At 37.9% G+C, this 21,023-nt stretch overlaps 2 protein-coding genes across 5 annotated transcripts in view; both read right to left on the bottom strand.

The window, feature by feature from the left end:
• Positions 1–21,023, bottom strand: part of LOC148970666 (uncharacterized) — a 48,214-nt gene that overhangs the window by 16,370 nt on the left and 10,821 nt on the right. The window contains exon 5 of one of the 4 annotated variants that reach the window (XM_089124380.1): positions 5,630–6,120. The exons of 2 other annotated variants lie outside the window; for them this stretch is intronic. The gene's annotated coding sequence lies outside the window, so the exon portion shown is untranslated. Of the gene's footprint in view, positions 1–5,629; positions 6,121–12,429; positions 13,952–21,023 lie in introns of those variants that run through there. One more of the 4 variants, XM_089124379.1, reaches the window with a different exon arrangement.
• Positions 8,181–12,361, bottom strand: fam43b (family with sequence similarity 43 member B). Its single transcript, XM_039652400.2, has one exon. The coding sequence runs from the start codon at positions 12,004–12,006 to the stop codon at positions 11,077–11,079; it is 930 nt and encodes a 309-aa protein (XP_039508334.1). The 5' UTR covers positions 12,007–12,361; the 3' UTR covers positions 8,181–11,076.

The following is a 21,023-nucleotide window of genomic DNA, read 5'->3' as shown; positions in this document are numbered from 1 at the left end:
GATTGAAGAATATTACTATAAGAAGGGAAGGGAATGATGTCCGGGGTCAATAAAGGTAAAAAAAAAAAAAAAAGATAAGGATAACTTGAACTGCTTCCCAACCATGAGTCTCTTCTGCACATTGTGTTTGTCTTTGCAGCAGGTCAGACACTTTTCATGCGGTCTTCAAAGCCATTGGTATTCGCTTCACTCAAGAAATAAACACGTTCAATAAACTTAATTAAATTGAGTCAGACTTTCCCACACAATAACACTTTTTCAACCCCAAATCATTTGTTTGAATGGATTTGTTCTAGTCTTGTTGCATACACATTTTAACTTCTAATTAAATTGTGTCCAAGCCATCATTTAAGTCAGCAACGTTGACATTATTACTGCCAAGAGTTTTCGATTAAATGAATCTATCCCCTTAAATTTGAAAGAAGACAAGGATTTCAGACTCAGAGACGCCCAAAAGAAAACAGCTAGATTTTCTCAATAATATTAATATGTTGAAAACATTAACATTACTAAATTACATAAAGTTTAACGTTTTCTTTAATAATTAGTATTGTACTCCCTCTTTTAATGCACTTTAGACATTGCACATAACACACACACACACAAAAAAAATTAGATTTTTTTTTAAAAAGAAAAATCTTTTTAAAAAGATTGGACTGAAGAGATGTGGGGGAAGGTTATCATATACTGTATTATCTTATTATATCATCTTTTATTTTATACAGGGTTGACAATGGCAATTGGTACATAGGAGAAAGGATAAAAATCGACTAATACAATATTGGCAATATGGTGGTAGTGGGGAGTGGGGGTGGTGATGGTAATGACAATGGCAATAAAAAATAAATGGTTACTTTGTTTACGCATACAAACACATACACATACACACACTCACATACACACTTAGATCAAACACTTAAATAACTCTATGTCACTTCTGGAATTACAAGATTGCTCACTACTGCACTATGTTGGTTTGTATATATGTTTGACTGTTTAATAAAAATAAAAAAAAGAAAGAAATGCAATGAAAATAAGATTATATGATTAAATGTAACATTTAAAGTTTTAATTTAAATACATTTTTTAATGTCGCTTTTTAATGCCAAATAATTCGTTTAAATGGATTTGTTCCAAGCTACAAGTAAGAACACATACTGTAAGTACACATACTGTAAAATAAAGTGCAACCATTTATATATATACAGTATATATATATATAATTAAAAAAATACACATTTACATTTATTGCATGTATGTTGTGACAAAAGGTTCAAGAATTGAGTTGCATTTTAATTTTTAATTAAGTAAATGGATTAAATGGCAAAAATTCATGTCTGAGTGTTTCTCCATCCGGCTACGAATCTGACATGTCAGCCTGAGGGAGACATCTGACTAAAGTGACACTTAAAAGGTCAACAGATTCATTCAGAGGACACATTCAACAGCCACAGGAGCAAACTTTGGCAACAGAAAAGAGATGTGACTATTTTATAACCTGGTTAATGAAGGATGAATGTAGCTCTGAGCTGTTCCAGTGAGAATATTACATATTCTGATGTCTTAATAAATTCAGTCGCATTATGAAACACCTTTCTGAGCAGAGCTGAAGGACAGAATATCATGAAATACTGAAGGTTTCTCCCGCCTCATTAACTCAATCAGTCTGTTTGGGAGAGAGTTGAATCTGTAAAGGATTATTATTGAGTTTTTATCAGTTTATTTATGTGCCATGAAAACCTGAGCATTTTATCAGAGAGTGGAGGTTGAATCAAGATTGAGAGGTCACGTTTGATTTCCTTTAAAATGGACTGTCTCCTTTGAAAAAGCTTTGATGCAACCTGGTGACAACTGCATGAACTTGAACGTCTGGAAAAGTCACAGCCTTACAGACGGTTAAAGATGGCAAAAGAACACACAGATGAGGCTAAACACACAAAATGTAATTTATATAACATATTTAGCTTATGTTAAACCAAAAGACCTCAAACGAAATGAACTTTTCTGCAAGTTCAGTTAAACCAAAAAAAAAAAAAAAGCATAATTTTTTATCAATTAGAGAATAAAATAAACACATCCCTTTAAAAATTGGTAATGCATATGCATAATGTATTGGTCAGGATGTTCTGCAAGTCATCCAACAACACATTAGTCGATAATTATCTAGATTTACCTTTAACGTTTTAATCAGCGGTGCTTTAAACGAGATTCCTTTACGGATGCAAATTCCTGGGGAGAGTTTTAGCACTCCATTAGCATGCTAAATGTAACTTAGACTGTGTCTGCATGGAAAGCAAACAGCACACTGTGTCATGACTAATTTAAATAGCCGTGTTGCTATGCTTGTATAGAGGGTGTGAGACTCTCAGCATGCTAAAACGCTTTCAGAGACGTTTTCACTACATTTACATTTATGCATTTGGCAGACACTTTTATCCATTGCAAGCTACACATTTACCATAACATACCAACTTTATTTGTTTAGCACTTTACAACAATCTAAGTTGACCAAAGTGCTGTACAGAAAACATAAACATACATACAATTAAAAACCCTACATTCATCATTAGTAACAAAAAAAAACAAAACAAAAAAAATTACATTCTCATCAGTTCTTGCTTTCCCTGGAAATCGAACCCATGACCTTGGCGTTGCAAGCGCCAACGCTCTACTACATTTGAGGTACAGGAAAGCACCAAATTTAACCCTTTAAATCAAAGGCCAGAGCCCAAATATTGCTGTCATAAAGTCTTTCAAGACTACACACTGAGTATTGCACATGCTCATTTGTTAATTATTTCCTGTTGAATACATCCTCAATGCATGTAATTTCTCCACCTCTGAGGGGGATTGCAAACTTTTGGCTTCAGGTTTCATTGCTGTAATATCAACCCAGTTGGAGCTTTTTGATAAAGGTTGTTTGCCTGCATATCAAAGTCATCCAGATCTTTCTCTCAGAATCACATAAAGGGTTTTAGAGCTGCATGTCCCATAGTGGCAATCAGAGAAATGTCTGAAAGCGATTGCCAGGGGTGGAAAATGTTCCACAAAGATCTTATTGGAAAAGGACTGCGTGTTATTGCATCAGCCGAGGTACTGTAATTCACCCAGAGGAGTAGCATGTCATAAGGTCTAATCCAATATATTGTTTTCCACAGGAAAGTAATAAAACAAACCCAGCAAAGAGAAGAGGGAGGATTGCATAATGATAACGTAAATATATAATTTACTAATTGGGGTCTTTTTCCCCAATATTAACATATGGTTGCATCTGTCTGATACGTGATCATGTTATATTGCCTGCCATGCAGTCATAAGTCTGAATAATAGCACGTCTTTTCAACAAACTGCATAAAAAAAAATATTTTTAAAAAACTGATGCACCTTAATACTTAGGATTAGGGATTTCCACAAAGTCCAAAGTTTGAGCGGTAACACTTTACAATAAGGTTCATTAGTTAACATTAGTTAATGTATTTACTAACATGCACTAACCATGAGCAATTCATTTGTTACTGCATTTGTTAATGTTAGTTCATGAAAATACAGCTGTTCATCATTTGTTCATGTTAGTTCATGGTGCATTAATTAATGTTAGCAAGATTTTAATCAAGTATTAGTAAATGTTGAAAATAACATTAACAAAGATTAACAAATGCTGTATATGTGCTATTCATTATTAGTTCATATTAACTAATGTAGTTAACTAATATTAACTAACGAACCTTATTGTAAAGTGTTACCGTTTGAGCTATAGCATTAGTGATGTTTGGCTTAGCAAGTATCACTAATTATAATCACTGTGGCAGAGGGTTGTTTGATTGGGTCTGTGAGGTCATTATGACTCGTTGATGAATAATTGTTTCGCTCTTTGCTAGAGTGCTGACATTTAAAAGGTGACATCGGTGTCACTAATGTTGCAGGATAATTAAGGATATTAGCACAACAGGGGCTAGTTTAGAGCAGGCCCTCTGTTTCACACTATCAAGCCCATAATTAGCTCTCTAATGCTGAAATTACGTCAGTACATTCACAGGCCAGCTGGCGATCGCAGCCTGTGTCCTATTTGAATTGGAGATGACCGCATTGGTGGAAAGTCTTGTCCAGGGACAGAGCGTTGTTTCCTGGGAATACACCCAACGATTATACATTATGATCCTTATTATACCTTATTCCGGTCCTTATTGGGTCCTTATTTCAGTCATGCAAGTGCAGCTCCTAACTCTTTAAATGGGGAATCATCAAATTCTACGCTAAGCTAATGATTAAATTTCATATTTGAAATAAACAATGACATTTGTCATAAATGTTGTTTCCAAATGCTCAAATCATGACAAAAAACTGCTTAATTCAGGATGGACACTGACTGTTTCTATAGCAACTGGAGCTTATAAAGAAAGCTGCAGTTATTGCCAATCTTGTTTAGAAGGCGGGGCTTATTCCATCATATAGACCCCTTTCGCGTAATTACGTCACAGCGTTAGCTGGAGGCAACACAAACGGACAACTGGCCAATACAAACCAGCACAGATTCAGCTACATAAGGAGTTTAAATTATTATTATTAATATTAAATGGCATCTTGTTGTGTTGTTGGGTGCAAGAATCGCTGAAAAATAAATATGCTGTATCTGGAATTTTTATTTCTATAGAAAATGTTCACGTCATTAAAATTGCACCGCAACTCTACATTGTCGTCTTCTTTGCGCTGGCAGAACTGTGGCTCAACACAAGTCTTGTACATTCATCACATATATATATATATATATATATATATATATATATACTGTATATATATAGGCATCTAAAGATTTATATGCCCTCAGTTTCTCTTGACGCTCGGTTACTCTATGGGATAGGTGTAGAAGTCAGGCCACTCAACCGGAGGTAGCGTTAACGTTAATCCTGTCAGGTCGTCCATGCATAGAGTGAGCGTGTACGGGTCAGCCAATCTGGTTCCGTCCGTTAAAATTAACTTTTGCAAACAATCGCGGTTCTAGACACTGAGTGACCTTGCACGTTAAGATACAATCAGCTTTTTCTCCAGTCATTGTTAAAAAAAACAAGCCAAAACTAGCAAACTTCTGCCTCCACCTAAGCTCCGCCTACAAAGAAATGTCACCATGTTTACTAACTGAAAACGGCTCTATTGCGGTTTGCGTTTTCTCCCATTCATCGTAAAATTAGTCTTTGTTTATCTAAAGTCTTTCCCGAAACATAAAGCATGTTAAACATGCTTCCGGATTTCCAGACTGATTAATTAAAGGGGACCTATCACAAAATATAAGTCTCTGGTGTCCCAGGAGTTTCAACACAAAATACCCCACAGATCATTTATTATAGCTTGTCAAATTCGCTTCTGTTTGGGTGTGAGCAAAAACATGCCATTTTTTGTATGTGTCCCTTTAAATGCAAATGAGCCCCTTTCCAGAAGAGGGCGTGGCCTTTACAGCTCGTGCTTTGGATACTCAACAAAACAACAAAACTGGAGAATGTCACGCAGCCAAAATGTAAAAAATTGTCAGTAGCGTTTTTTTTTTCAGACTTACAAACAAGATGATGGAGAGACTCAAGAAGAAATTTTAACTTTTAGAATGCAATGGACATTCCTGATGGTTAGTGGATAGTTTTTGTGGAGTTAAGTTGATTGAACTAATCGACAACAGCATGTACCGTCATCTAAAAATATTTCAGAAACAACCTTTGTGCAAATCCCGCATTGAACTGGCCCGCGTTTGTGAAGCATGCCGGCGTAAAATGATTTGTGCAAATATATAACACTGCATAAATGTAATTCAACAGAAGGAGTGGGTGGATTTTATTGTTTACAAAGACTGTGGACACACATCTTTTTTCAAACACCTTAAAAAAATGTTACTTGTTACATCAGCAGGAAAGTTACTTAATAATCAATACTGTGCATTAATGAGAGGATCGATTTTGATTTCACATTTTCTTTAATGGTACTAGTCTTAAACATCTGATTCTCATGGGCAAATTAACCTGCCTTATTCTCTTTACTTTTGTGCGAGTGAAATTTTGATATTTAACATCAAAGATCTTGCTTTGATCTGTGAAGAATCCTCTCCCCATTAAAGTTTCTCCTCATCTTGTTCTAGAACTGCAGAGAAATATGAGTTGAGAAAACACTCAAGCAAAGAGAATATTGTGGATGAAAACACTGAATTATTCAAGTCACACAGATTCTATAGCTATAACAGTACAGATGCTGTTCGGTATTAACAGAGAATAACATCTTTCATCCACCATAAAATATATGGTCGTAAAGGTGTGCAAGCATTGTTTTTTGAAAGGTCATGCAAAATTCATTGTCAGTGAGCCCGGGTCCCTTGTGGGTGTCTTGTGTTTGGAGTATATTGCTCTGTATAGCACTAATAACAGATAAGCTTTTTCGCCTCGAATTCTATGGATCAGCGTGGACAAGTTTTCAGCCTGATTTATGATAGCGTTGCATAACAATTATACTGCAGGCGATCTCATTTCATGCAGCCGTTTGTGTGTTGGAATTACATAGTGTTCCTTTTAAATCTATTATTATCTTTATTTAAATAAATAAAGATCTAAAGTTAACATGAAAGCATTTGCTACCCATTTTACTTCCATTGACGCATTTTGAAATAGGAAGTCATCTTGGGAGTCATTTATCCTTTTGGAAAGCAGGAATGCATGTTGAAGTAAACATGGCACATTTTGTTTAATTCCTTGCTCACTCCAATGTTTGAGTTACAGGAATGCTCTTTATATACACTACCAAGATACACTTTTTTTACTAGTAATTAGTACTTTTATTAATTAAGGATGCATTAAATTGATCAAAAGCAACAGTAAATACATTTATAATGTTACAAAAAGATTTCCATATGCTTCTTTCTATTCATTAAAGATTTCCACAAAAAAACATTAGCCCGCAAAAAACGGTCTTAAACTTTGACAATAATAATAATAATAAATGTTTATTGGGCACCAATCAGCATATCAGAACGCTTTCTGAAGATTTATTGTAAAAATTGTCTTAATACTTTACAATATTACTGTTTAAATGTGTTGTTGATTAAATAAATGAATCCTTGACGACCGATTTCGATCAAAATTCAAAAACATTAAAAAAATCGTACCGACCCCAAACGATATCATTATTGTCACTAGAGTGTGAATTACTTGGAAGCTTTATTAGTGAATATTAATATGCGATTAATAAACCGCCACATGTAATTCAACATTTAATTTTCTTGATGTTATTAAAATAATGGGTAGCACTTTATTTTAGAGTCACGTTTCCCATGTAAATACTTATTACAATAACTTGGTAATATCCCTGAACCTAACCCAAAAATGCATACAAAACAGTTTCTACTAAACCACCTTCAGTTCTGCACTCTCTTGCCAGATCTGTTCAGGAAATCATTTAGGTTTCTCTTATTTTGCCTTTTATTTGTTTTAGAGATTTACATAAAAGCATCTTTTTTAGAGGTTAAACACTATCAAAGCTTTGCTCAACTAAGTTTGAATAGAGTAAACATCTTTGCTCTCTAACTATGTGCAAAATTTTCTCAAGAAATTAATTATTTATGATTGAGCCTTCAGGGAATTTGAACCGGTACAGTGTGTGTTTAGAAGTAATAATGCAGAATCCAGCGCTGCAGTTCAAGAGAAGAGAACGGTGCTGCTGAGGAATACAAATGCATGTCTCTCTCTTTATCTCTCATTTTTAAACACACACACACCCAAAACAGGGCTGTCATCCTTTTTATCGCTTTCTCTCTCTCTGTATGCCAGAAAGATGGCTCATTGATCCTGTATGTCCCGACCCAGCACACCTTGTTCCCCCCTGTGCCTCCAAAGGAGGCTATTAACACTTTCATCGAGGCTTACAGGAGAGAAGTAACACTCTTCACTTCCATACTCTGTCACTCACACACTCAACTTTCTAACAGGTAGAGAGTTGGCGGTGAGATTACATTTACAGAATCCCATACCAGGGACAAAATGGTGTCCATCAGAGCCACTAAATGACCAGATTAAGACGTCAATCTGTCACTTACAAATACGAAAATTCAAAAGTTTGAGGTCTTTATATTGCATTATACATAAGGGCTTTAAGTAAAGTGTTTCCAGTTTTTTGTTTAGTTTCTTTTACACAAAGGAGACATTTAGTAGAAATTTGATACAGCTGTTTTTTATTATTTTTATGCAACAACAGTTAAATGAGCACGTTTGTCAAGCTCCAAAATCATCAGTCTGTGAGTTGTACATTTCATTTAGTCTTGGTTTCAAAAACAGAGATTAATGCAGTATTAGGCTTTAGTTCAATTAAGACATTAAGTAGCTACAATGTAAAAGATAATTGTGATTTTAATGGTAAAAGACTAAAACTGCTACAGTGCAAAACTGTTAATTGGTTAACAGAAAGTTTCCGTATATACGGTAAATAACTGTGATATAATTTTACTGTAAAATACTGTTAAATTTACAGTTTTTGAAACTCATTTTACAGTGAAAAAACTTAATTGACATTCCCACAATTCCCTGTGTGACACTTATACCAAATAACTATGGTTCCTCGTAGTTTTCTTGTTTTTGTGTTACATTAGGGTTTTAATGGTGTTAAATGAATGTTTATTGCATTTTTTTTACCATGATGGTGTTTAATATTTGTGTGAATGACACTGTGTAGCTTCTTTATATAAGTATTAACCTTCTTATAGAAGACTATGCAATGAGCTTTGATTGATCATGTGACTCATCACTGCCGCGATGATTATTGGTTGTCAGTGTATTACAATGGTACAAAACAGATATATATTATATTATAGAAAAGGTTGGTAAAGCAACATTTTATCAGATAATAAAATACAGTTTATTACTGTACATTTTAAGTTAAGTCTGTAAAACCATTAACGTTCCTACCGTATTTTTTTAACGGCAACGTTCTGGCAACCACAGCTGCCGTTTTTTAACCGTAAAAAAAATATGTTTTTATTTTTTACAGTGTAATAAACGTGCCTTAGAGAAAAACATTACTGATGCGCATGTTGAGATTAAAAAAAAAATGACTGACATAATTTAAAATATGTCAGTGCAAGTTGCTTTCAGTTAAAACAGCTCAAACATGCATTTTAGTCTGGGACTAAAGGTGCATTGTGTAATGTTTAGGAGGATCTGTAGACAGAAATGCATTATAATATACATAACTATGTTGTCAGTGGTGTATAAATACCCTACTTAAAGAGCTTAACTCCAAAAGAAGGTTTCTGCAGGCGCAAGCAGTTAGTAAATCTGGCCCTTAATGTAGAAAAAGTGCCACAATGGGTTTTATGCATGATTGCCAAGGTGTTGCTATGCAGTTTTAAAAGTGTTCTAGTTGTTTGCAAGGTGGTTTCCTATTGGCTAGAGTCAACAATACACCCTCAAGTCTCAAGATATGGCTTGGGTTCCTCCTTTAATATCGAGAATTGCAGGTAATTACTTAGAAAGTATACATCTCTCCTCAAGTGACACGATTTGAGAAAAAAATCATCCACATAACCCTTGTTGCCTAAACCGAAGCAATAGCAATATTTGCCCTAGCGAGCACCACTAATGAAACCTTTTTCAACTGCACTTTAGAAAGCAGATCTTGTTATGGTGAATTGGATGCAAAATCTTATGGAGTTTTGCTTATTTATGTGCTTGTCCTTTTGTCCGATTTAATCAACTATGCGCTGAGAGGCTGTTGAAGCCTCTTCTGGTAGATTTCATGTCAAGCTGAAAGCTCTGCGCTGCCTGCCCAGGTGTTTTATGCTCACATTCTCAACAATTCAATCGGCTGATTAATTGGCCCACTTTGAGGGAAAAGCTAAATGCCCCTCAGCAACAGATGAAATCAGTTCCTTTCCCAGCCCACTCACATGATGCCAATGGACATTTTTTTTCTTCCTTATATAAGAATTAAATATTTATTTAAGCAAGAAATGATCTTTTGAAATACAGCCTGAAAATCAGCAGTTTGCATTTTCAAATCCTTCAAACAAACTCAATCCGATCATCCCGAGATGAAACAAATGTTAATCTGGGGCTCTAAGAATTCATGATTAATATAAGCAAACATTTTATTATGCAACATCTGGCGATTTTTCACACCGACAGTGTCCCATTGTGCAGAAAAAGATGGAAGTAGTAGAAAAATGTTTGACGGTTTTCCCCAGTTTCCAGTGCAATGAAATTACAAAACACATAGCTTTGACAGATGGAAGCTGCGACCTTCATGTGAACAGCATAAAAATGAGTTTTTATGACGAACAGATTACACCAACACAAATTCAGCATAAATTACAATAGCTATAGCGTTTCTATAAACACAAGATGAATGGCTGCCATTGGTCCCAGACAAATCACAGTGTAAAATTGATACCGTTTAAAAACATTTTAAAAGGCCCATCTTAAACATCACAGGTGATGCCTCCACTTGTTATTCATTACTGATTAGCAGAGCTGTGACGAATGGTAGCAGTAAACATGTCAAGTCAACGACTCAATTCCTAAGTTATGGTTTAATTCATTAGTGCAGCTCCCAGTGCCAATAAACCAGCTTTAACCGCATCCCATTGAAGTGGAGCCTGTTGAGAGAGGTCACCGGGGGACAGTTCCAAACATCAAAAGACAGACTGGCTGTACAAAAAGTCACATTTTAATGTTCCTTCTAATAATCCGTCAGCACTTGGCATGTACTCAAAAAAACAAAAAACAAGGTGGTGTGAGTACGAGATGAATGCTTTGTTGTCTTCGGGTGCTTTGATGTCGGGGGTGGATAAAGGCTTTTTGGTGTAAGCTCTCGACCAACTCCGAAGGATTGGTGTACCTGTGGTCCTCCTTGTATTGTGCTTGAACTGGCTCTCCCCCTCCATGTATCTCTTGGAACAGTTCCTCTGCAAGCAGCATCGTGGGTGCCAACAGTCCCCAAGTTTCAGAGGGCTGGTTCACGGTGCATCGATGGACGTACCAGACAAGACAGGGTTGGCAGGAAAGGCGACAGGACAGAGGCTCAGTGGTGAAGACGCTAAACTGTATCCATGTGACCTCACACCAGAGTGCTTATAGTCATCTGTGCTTCATCCCAGCTGGTAATCGAAACCTCGTCCAGTCTATTTACGATCTTCCCCAGGTCTTTCTCCGGAAGGGGACTGGATGTGCCGGTGCTGTCGGATTGCGCATCCCCCTGTCGGTCCTCCTCCTCCTCCTCTTCCTCAGTAATCGAGGAGAGCCGTGTGGCACTCCCAGGCTTTTCTGTAGGTGGCTGGTAGTGGCATTGGCCATTTAGGAGTCTCCGAATCGGCATAAGAGGCACAATGTCTTCACCCAGCAGCTGCTGCTGGCAATGGCGGAAGTCAGATTGGCGCTTCAGCCGCTTGAACTCCGTGAATGCGGACGTTGAGTTTTGGTACAAGCTGAGCGCTATCGCTCTGGCCTTTTCCGCCTTCGGCAACAGGACGGCATGGCAGCGTAGCACCACTGCTTTATTCTTCACCTGATGCCTGTAAATCCAAGCGAAAATCTTGGGCCGAAAGGGGTCAGCTGCGCAGTATGTGATGCGGTTCAGGGAATAGAGGTGGACGGGCTTCTTTTTGCCACCTCTATCCGCCCCCAAGCGGATGCCATGCGGCCCGACAGTGAGCTTCATCTTGGCACTCTGTTCGCCGTAGTTGCTGCGAGTCCAAATCTTGGCCACCGCCTCCTGCGTGCAGTCGTCCCCTTTAGCCATGATGGTGACCGCGCTGCCCAGGTAACGCACCTTGTAGGTGGGTTCCTCTTTATTGAGCTCCACTTTCTGCCGTTTACTGTGGAAGACGCTCCCCAGCCACTGGAACGGGCAATCGGGAACGAGGTCCGGACAGGAGTGGAGCAAAGTCGACAGCAGGGAATGGTAGGTGAGCCCGGCTCCAAGACTTTTTGGCTTGCTTTTGGACTCATTCTCCACAAGCACAAACTTACTCCTTTTCCAGGGCAGCATGATCCAGGCGGAGAGAGAGAAAGGGATTTAGCACTCTCCCCCAACCAGCAATGAAGAGCGTTCTGGTGTGTGTGTGTGTGTGTGTTTCTCAGAGAAGCACAGCAAAGGGAACTGCTCTGGCACTTGCTGACGAGAGACTGAAAGCAGAAAGGCTCAGCTGGTCTTTTCGCTCCTCCTTCCTCTTCCTCCTCCTCCTGCATCACTGAGTGCTGATCAGCGCTGGGCTTGAAGCCTCGACGGTCCTCGTTTAACTCCTTCAAAGCCCTCGCAGTCTTCTCCAGTCTCAGACTGGAATGTCCTACATGAATACTTTGACCTGCTGAGAGTCATTTCTACCATCGGTTTCTGCTGGGAGTCATTTCTACCCCCAAAACACACACACACACACACACACACACACCCTAGCGCCCAGCCCTAATTTAATTCATTTGTGTTCTCAGAAAAGTACAGGAAATGACTTTACGTAATGACTGCAAAAGAAGAAGGTGCTAGAACACGTTAACATGGTTATTAAATGTCCAGTGCAGCAATTGCGTAGGCTGCAGAACGTGAAACGACTGAGAGAAACATGTGCTTCATGGCATTTGAACATGTTCACAATTTTGCCTGAAAGGATGAATCACTTTCTTTTCAACTATAATTTCACTGCAATTCCAGCAGGAGAATAAAAGCTATGTGTCACTATTCTGCTGCAGACTTCAAAATTTTCATACTATTCAAGTTGATTTTTTATACTTTTACATTTTTGCATTTATAAGGCATTTTTTTCCAAAGCAACTTACAAACGGGGAACAAAAGAAATACACCCAGGAGCCAACGATATTTGTAATATACAATGCCAGGTTTATTGGACAAGAACAGGACAATTTCTCTTTTATTAATGATTAAGGCTTTTGATAATAGCTTTTACCATTTTCTTACATGGACTAGTTCATCCAAAAATTAAAATAGTTATTTCCTCACCCTAATGTTTTCCCAAACCTAAATGACTTTCTTACATGAATTTCATTGATCTTCTTTTCATGCATTCACAATGAACTGGGCCTGGATTTTCAAAAGGATGTAAAAGCAACCTAAAAGTATTATAAAAGTAGTCAATATAACATTGTGCACCAGTTCTTAGATGCCATATGAAAATTTAAGATGTGCTATTGTTTTTGTCTGGTGTGCTAATGAGAGTCGATGAAAATATATATATATATATATATATGTCCATTCCCTTTTTTTGAGTCTTCTAAATTGATCTACATTACAAAACTCTGAATGATTCGATCACAAATCAAGACAGACCAGATTCTCGAGTCCTTTCTTACTCAGTGACCTGGTCATAGTTGTTAACTAGCTCAGTGTAGGGAAGGGTTATCAGTGAATAGCAAATTTCCCAGTTTCTCACACAAAGCTAATATAATTTGGCTTCAGAAGACTTGAAATGGCACACAAATTGTATGGGCCACTTTATAGAGCTTTTGAATTGTATCTAAAGTTTAAAATCTCCAGTCCTTATTTCTTTATAATTGCATGGAAAAGAGCAACTAGTATTTATTAATCTCCCCCTTTGTGCTCCACAGAATTAAATCACAAAATAAATATTGACACAACTGTATTTTTTGGGTGAACTAATCATATAACAATACCATAATGAAGTAATGAATGTGCTTTCCATAATGAAACTTGAATATTTTTTCTTTCCTACTGAAACCAGTGTCACTTTTATGCAATTAATTGTTAGATGGTTTGCAGCTGATGAGCCTTTTCAATGTTCCCTACAGTGTCTTAGTCTTAGGATCTGTTTGGGCTGAAGTGTATTGGACGAGCCTTTCTACCGGGGCAGGTCAGCAGTTATGCATTACATCGAGAAGCATTTCCATCAATCCGATAGACTGCGCAGAGGAGTGGAACTGCTCCTGTCACTCTGAGATTACTTCTCCGTTTGATGGATCGGTTCCTATACCCAATCAGTCATTACAGAGCTGTTATTACACGCAGGGGAATTTTTGTGTTGATTTTTGTGTTAGTCATTCACAGAACAAAGGGTGGAACATATAAAAAGCAGGCTGAAGCAGTTAACTGCTTAGTTGCTGACTATTTTAAAGTGTTGAATACTCATGCTTCATCACACAATGTTTAATCCTGGGTCAAGACAAATTTAACCCTATATTTTCTTACCATCATGTTGTTCAAAACTCTTTTTCTCCTGCGAATCTTAAATAATTTTTTGAGAAATGTCTCAGAGTTTTGTTTTGTTCTAACACAGTCTCATCCCAAGACGTCATATAACTGACGTCTTGGGACGTCTTTTGACCATACGTCAACATCCGCCGTTTTAGGGTACCCTTTAACGTCAGTTACATGACGATCCTGGGATGTCATACAACTGACGCTTTACCTTTAACGTCAGTTAGGTGACGGGGTAGGTTTAGGTCTGGGGTAGGGTTAGGATCCGATAGCGTCATCTAACCGACGTTAAAGGGTACCCTAAAATGGCGGATGTTGACGTATGGTGGACGTCAGTTATATGACGTCTTGGGATGAGACTGCGCTGTTTGTTCATACATTGCATAAAAAGTAAATGTTTGCTCCAATGTTATTTGGTTCCCAGAGTTCTTCAAAAATCAAAATATCTTCTTGGCTTGTTTTGCAACGACATGATGGTAAATTATGACAATTTTCATTTTTGAGAGAACTATCCGTTTAAGCAATGTTTCACACTTGCCATTTTAAAAAAGAGTGTTAGCATTGCTTTTAACCCAAAGTTAAGTCTTTGTAAAGCCCTTGTCCACCATACAGTGCAAATCTCATCAAAAGTATAAAGAATATATTCAGGTCATATTAGATTGTAATTTCTGTCAAAAAAATGTAACAATTTAATGATCATTAATTTAGGAGCAGTACAACAAATACTAATGCTTAAATACTTAAATATATATTGCATTCCAAGTAATATACATTTTTTTTTGCATTATGGAAGTTATTATGGAAGACAAAAACATTTTTTTGAACTTAATGGTCCTGAAATTCAGCTTAATTTTCTTTAATCAAATTTGATTTAATTCTTAACTTTGATTTTGTAGTAAAATACAATCTGGCCATGTTTTTGACCTGTTAAAAGAGATTCACCAACTACAAGGATCAGGAATGTAACACTGAGTTAGGACTCATTAAATATCCATGAGCTTTATACAGTTGCAGAAACTTTTAGGTGTTGTTTTGAGAAACTATACGTCAAGCAATGGCAAACACTGCTCTACATTTTCCCTATTTTTCTGTTGAAGACTTAAGATTTACGTGCGGACATTCACACAGATGCACAAGTGGGTATGAAAACAGGTTGAGAGTTATACTAGTTCGATCAATGTTATTAAACTCATAAATAAGAATGGATTCTCTGGGATTGCAAATGTGTGTGCTGTTTAGGAGAATGTTTTATCAGATAATATCTATATAAAAAACACAATGTAAAAATTCTATTTAAATAATGCAGACGCAGTCTTTGCCAACATACAGAAGAAGACCCTGGAAAAATGAATTGAGACACATTCTAGGATAACGTTAACCTTGAACATGGTGAACAATTAATTAAAGCCTATTAATGCCAGAGTCCTCAAATGCCCTTGTTACAAATGGCAAAGTTTAAATGTTTTTCTCCCAAAGCCTGGTCCTGGAATCACACAACTCCATATGACAAACAGTGAAACCCGACGGCACAAGCAGCAACCAACTTATATCTATTTTTATTCTTTCAAGGGAGCTGTCCTGAAGGGTAGGACACTTGTTTCAGTCCATTACGAGAGACAGCTCTTTTTGTGAGGAGTATAAATGGCAAAGCGTTTGGTTTCCTAGAGTGGACAGTGATGTGGCCATGTAAGCATGCGGCTGCCTTTATGATTTTTGACTGAAAGCGACAGTGGAATGAATCTTGCAGTGTCGTTCGTATTGCCTCGACCTAATGGGGACGATATAAAGCAGGTCTGTAATTTAGAGAATATGCCCATGACAACTTGAAGATTAACTCTGAGAGGACAGGGCTGGAGCCTGCGACTTTACGAGGATTGATGTGCACAGTTCACACTGATATATATCTGCCATGGGCACTGTGCAAGCACCCAGCTGATGAATGAAACTGGGAAACATCTGCAGAAGGATCGACTTCAGGCAATGTTTTGATTAAATTCAATATCAGTCACAATTTAGCCTGTTTTCTGTTCAGACTCTAGGAAAGGAAGAGCATTCGTGCAAGCTGTCCCGAATCACACATTCTGTCCAGTAACAGAAAATGGGACACCAGCTCCCCAATCCAAGTGAATGCATTATTAAAGCCTTCTGTGTGGCAGAATAGCATCTCATCTGCATATGAAAGAGGAGGGTGTGAGGGAATTAATTAACTCTGTGACTTTTACTAACGAGGAAAGAGGAGATCTTGATGAAATTAAGACTTTGGCCGTGATTTACAAGAGGGCTGTTTGTAACTGTGAGACTTCTGGACGGACAGACTTGCGTCTGATCGGAAGCAAATTTCAACTTTGAAAAGAATATGTGCAGTAGAGCTGCACGATTAATCGTTAAAAGATAACAAACACCCACATGATCTTATTCCATAATGACTACAATTTGGCTATGTCTAAACTTTTTGACAAGTATGATCATAGCGAACATTCAAATCTGCGTTGAGAGCAGTTGTCATGTGAAACATCTTCACAAACAGTCTTTTCAAACAGTTTAATTATTTCAGTCAATAATTCAAATGATCCCAGTAAATAGTTTGGATATAAACAAAAAAATTTGGGGTCAAATTACCAATACATAAAAGATTTTCATCAGAGCGATAAACTATTGCAGGTTTCCTTCAAAGTACAGTAGGGTTAAACACAACTCATCTTGTTTAATTTGGATGGAGAAATGGGACTGTTTGTGCTGTGCCTGACGATTAAAAGCGATACAGGCATCCAATTCACAGAGAAATGAGAGGGAACATTTGTCTCCTGTGCTCATTAGACTTCTTCATCTGAGCCAACAGGGGAAAACCGCACACAGGCTTTATTGCGCCGTTGCCCTCGTGATTGGAGCCGAGAGAAACGCTGCTCAGTGCTGAATGCACCGTATTCTCTGTAACTTCTTTTTGGCTCCTTTGCAGAACATCATTTATCATGAGCCATTTCCTCACATGTCCTTAATAAGACTTAAAGGGGTCATCGATTCACTTTTATATGCTTTACATATAAATGTGTCTGTGCAGTGTGTGGACACAACCACCAATGAAAAAAAATCCAATTATTCTTTTCTCAAAAAGTCTAAACACTCTCAATACTCAAGCTGTTTGGATTTTCTGAGCAACCACAAGCCACAAGTGAAAAGAAATGGCATTAGCAATAGAGCTGCACTAATTAAGTTAAAAAAGTACATTCTCTGTCTATATAGTATGCATATGGGTAGTATTTGTCACAGTGCCTGTTATAGCCACTCCTCCCGAATCCTTTTCCATTATCGTGATTACACACACCTGTGTGTCCAACACATTCTCATCCCAAGACATCATCTAACTGACGCTTTTGACCATACGTCAACATCCGATGCTTTAGGGCACCCTTTAGCGTCAGTTAGATGAAGCTATCCTAGGGTGTCATCTAACTGATGCTTTACCTTTAGCGTCAGTTAGATAACGCGGGTAGGTTAGGGTTATGGTAAGACCACTAGGATAGCGTTATCTAACTGACGCTAAAGGGTGCCCTAAAGCGTCGGATGTTGACGTATGGTCAAAAGCGTCAGTTAGATGACGCCTTGGCATGAGAACGGGCTGGTATGTCATTAACTTGTTAATGTCTGTGTATATAAGCCCTGTGTCTTCCGGTCTAGCTACTGAATGCTCTCACTCTGTTCCCTTGTCATGGTTTATGGTCTTGCTCATTTCCCTGTTGGCCTGTGTTTTGGACTTTGTCATTGTTTGACTTGGTTTTGACCCCTTGGCTGTTACAAGGATTCATATTTTTGCATTGCACCAATAAAACTGCATTTGGATCTTCACCCAAGTCTCAGATCAGTTTGTGACGGTATGAATGAAATTCGGACGTACTACATCCGCCATGTCGTCAAGCGTGCCGCCAAGCGTGCCACACAAGCCCTCAAAAGTGAAGCCAAAACGTCTCGATCGCCCCCCTATGACCGGACCTAGTATAGCTCATAACCCCCGCCTCCCCATGTTATTCAATGGGACGCGAGACCAACTAAACAATTAAATTACACTTCACATATCCTTTTTCCAAAGATAGTTTCTGTCATTTACTGTAGTTTCTATCATGTTGATGTAATTTCAAGTGTTCGTTTTCAAAATAAGTTTGTTTTTAGTTAGTTATGTGATGATAAAAACGGTGCTCTGACATCATGATTGACAGCTGTGATTGACAGGTTCTCTGTGCGAGGTAGTCACTGAAGCACCAGTGGACTTTTTTTAATAATGTTGATTATGTGGTTAGTAGTTGTATTTACCTTATTTTAACGAGGTTCTGCAATCAGCAGACATTATTGGAGAAGAACGAAGCAGACAGGGGACACTTAATGAAAGTGCGGGGCGTGTGCTTGCGTTTGATTCAGCGAGAATGAGGGCGCGGCCTTGATTTCGCGGCTTTACTTCCTGCTCACGACTGCGCATGACTGGTCCCGAAACACGCAAGTGCGCAGACTCAAGTTCCAAGATGTCAGCGTCATATCGAGACACTGGCAGCTTCAGTTCTCTCTGATGGAAAAGAGCGAAGGGGCATCGTCCATCTTTTTTTACAGTCTATGTGTCGTACCTGTCACATGACCTACCAGCGTCCACTTTCGATTCATAAATTCCCTCCCGGGAGATAGTAAAGTGTCCATCAAATGCACACTTCAATATCTCAGTGGAAGTAAAAGGGCGTTCGGGAACTTTTCCCCTAATGTTTTTCCAATACCATGTATTCAGACGCACTACTCTTTTGGCGTACTGTTTTATGCATATTATATAGTAGGGAAGTATTCGATTTTGGATGCAGCGCAAATCAGCATAAACACACATTTTGAGTCTCCTCATTTTGTTTCTACAGAACACCAAATTGTCAGGCTATTTTTGTTAAATTGTTCCCCACAGACAGCAGCCATCTAATCAAATCAGTGTCTGCTGTCCTTAATAAGCCAATACAGTGTCATGTACCAAAGGCTTTAGGCAGAACGAAGGGGAAAAGGGGTCGATCTCATAGATGTGTGATTTATGGCCGAACACAAGGTCTGTGGACTGCTCACTGTAAAGAATGAGCTGGCCTGATAAGAGTGAACACTCTCCTCGAGAAAATGGAGCCAGTGCCAAGAGCCGAGCAATCCCTGCAACTATACAAAGGCGTACTCAACGAATATAAAACAGCCGCAGAGGGTTGTATCATTTACTTTTAAAGAGATGATTCACTTGTTCTTTCTTCAAGGAATTGTCGTTACATTATGAAATGTCTAAGAGGCGTTGTGTAAGAGATACTATTCCTTATTGCTACATTGTGTATAAATAAAATGTGATAAATTAGACTTGGTTGAGCAGCCCAAACTAATTGGGCTTAGTTTTGGATTCATTATTTTATGTATGGTTTGCTGCCATGGTCTAATGGAAACCGTAGAGCATATCTTAATGCAATGTTTGCCTGAATTCAGCTGTTTTGATGATGCATAATTTCTGCCCCCTAACTTCCTCTCCATCAGCAGTACATTGGAAATTAAATGAAAAACAAACATTAAACAGCGTTGCGTATTATGACAAAAAATGTCCAAAACTTTGGCCTGATTCAGCTTTTTTGCATATTCATTATGTAAGGCTACGAATGCAAATGAGGCTCTCTGCTGAAGTTTGTAGAAAGCGGAAATTAGTATTACTTTGATGCAGGCCGGTGCCAAAAAAAATCATTATTCATCCTTTGAGGAGGCTCTCCAATCACATCATGGCTCACGATAAATGGCAAAACCTTAAGTACCGGTGATGGATGTCGGTCATCATTCAGTTTTTGGGTGACAATGCAGGACAAAGAATGCATAAAGCATAAAATACTAAAATTCTCTTATGCGTCTACTACTCATTTTCTACATAGTTTTGACAGTTAATCATGTCCGATTCCTAAGAAACTTGGTCATGATGTATTACAGTGCTGAAGTTTTTCATTATTTAGTGTGGGATTTTGCAACAGACAGCAAAATGGTATTATGAAAAATAACCATTTATTAGTAGGGTATAGATTTTGTGCTGTAGTGCAAGACTTAACAATATTTTTATTGTGTTTCTTTTTGATTGAACCAGTATTGTTTGAAATACAATACATATACACTACCGGTCAAAAGTTTTAGATCGGTAAGATTTTTTATGTTTTTAAAAGAAGTCTCTTCTGCTCACCAAGCTGCAATTATTTGATTAAAAAAACAAAAAAAAACAGTAATATTGTGAAATATTATTACAATTTAAATCAGCGGTTTTCTATGTGAATATATAGTGAAGTGTAATTTATTCCTGTGATCAAAGCTGAATTTACAGCATCATTACTCCAGTCACATGATCCTACAGAAATTATTATAATATGATGCTCAAGAAACATTTATGATTATTATCCATATTAAATACAGTCAATCTGGAAACATTCTGTAATTTTAGTGTAAAGCAGGAGTGTGTGAGAGTACATCAGCATCCCTGCACACCTTCATCTACTGTATGCGCTCTACGGCACTAATGCAGACACATCTGGTATCCAGCACTTCCCGTTTGTTGCCCGCCTGCCCATCTGTCTACACTTTTTCTAATCCATGCTTGAGTGGACACTGTGTTTCTTGTCGGAGAAACAGGGGTAAAGAACGGCAAACTACACAAACAGTTTGCTCGTTCCCTCAACAAGGCGAGTAATGTTAAAGCTGAGGCCTGAGGCGGGAGCTCTGGTGAGTCAGCTGTTGATGTGGAAAGGACATTTCTCCCATGTTTCTGCTTGATGTTCGCATTAGTCAGCCACCACTGAACAACACACCACTTTCTGTCAGGT

This window comes from Pimephales promelas, chromosome 20, assembly GCF_988280905.1.
Source record: "Pimephales promelas chromosome 20, fPimPro1.hap1.1, whole genome shotgun sequence".
Taxonomy (NCBI): domain Eukaryota; kingdom Metazoa; phylum Chordata; class Actinopteri; order Cypriniformes; family Leuciscidae; genus Pimephales; species Pimephales promelas.
This window is presented reverse-complemented; position numbering and strand designations above follow the sequence as displayed.

Excerpts from the sequence above, each read along its gene's own strand:
- fam43b (XM_039652400.2), bottom strand. The coding sequence starts at position 12,006 with ATGCTGCCCTGGAAAAGGAGTAAGTTTGTGCTTGTGGAGAATGAGTCC.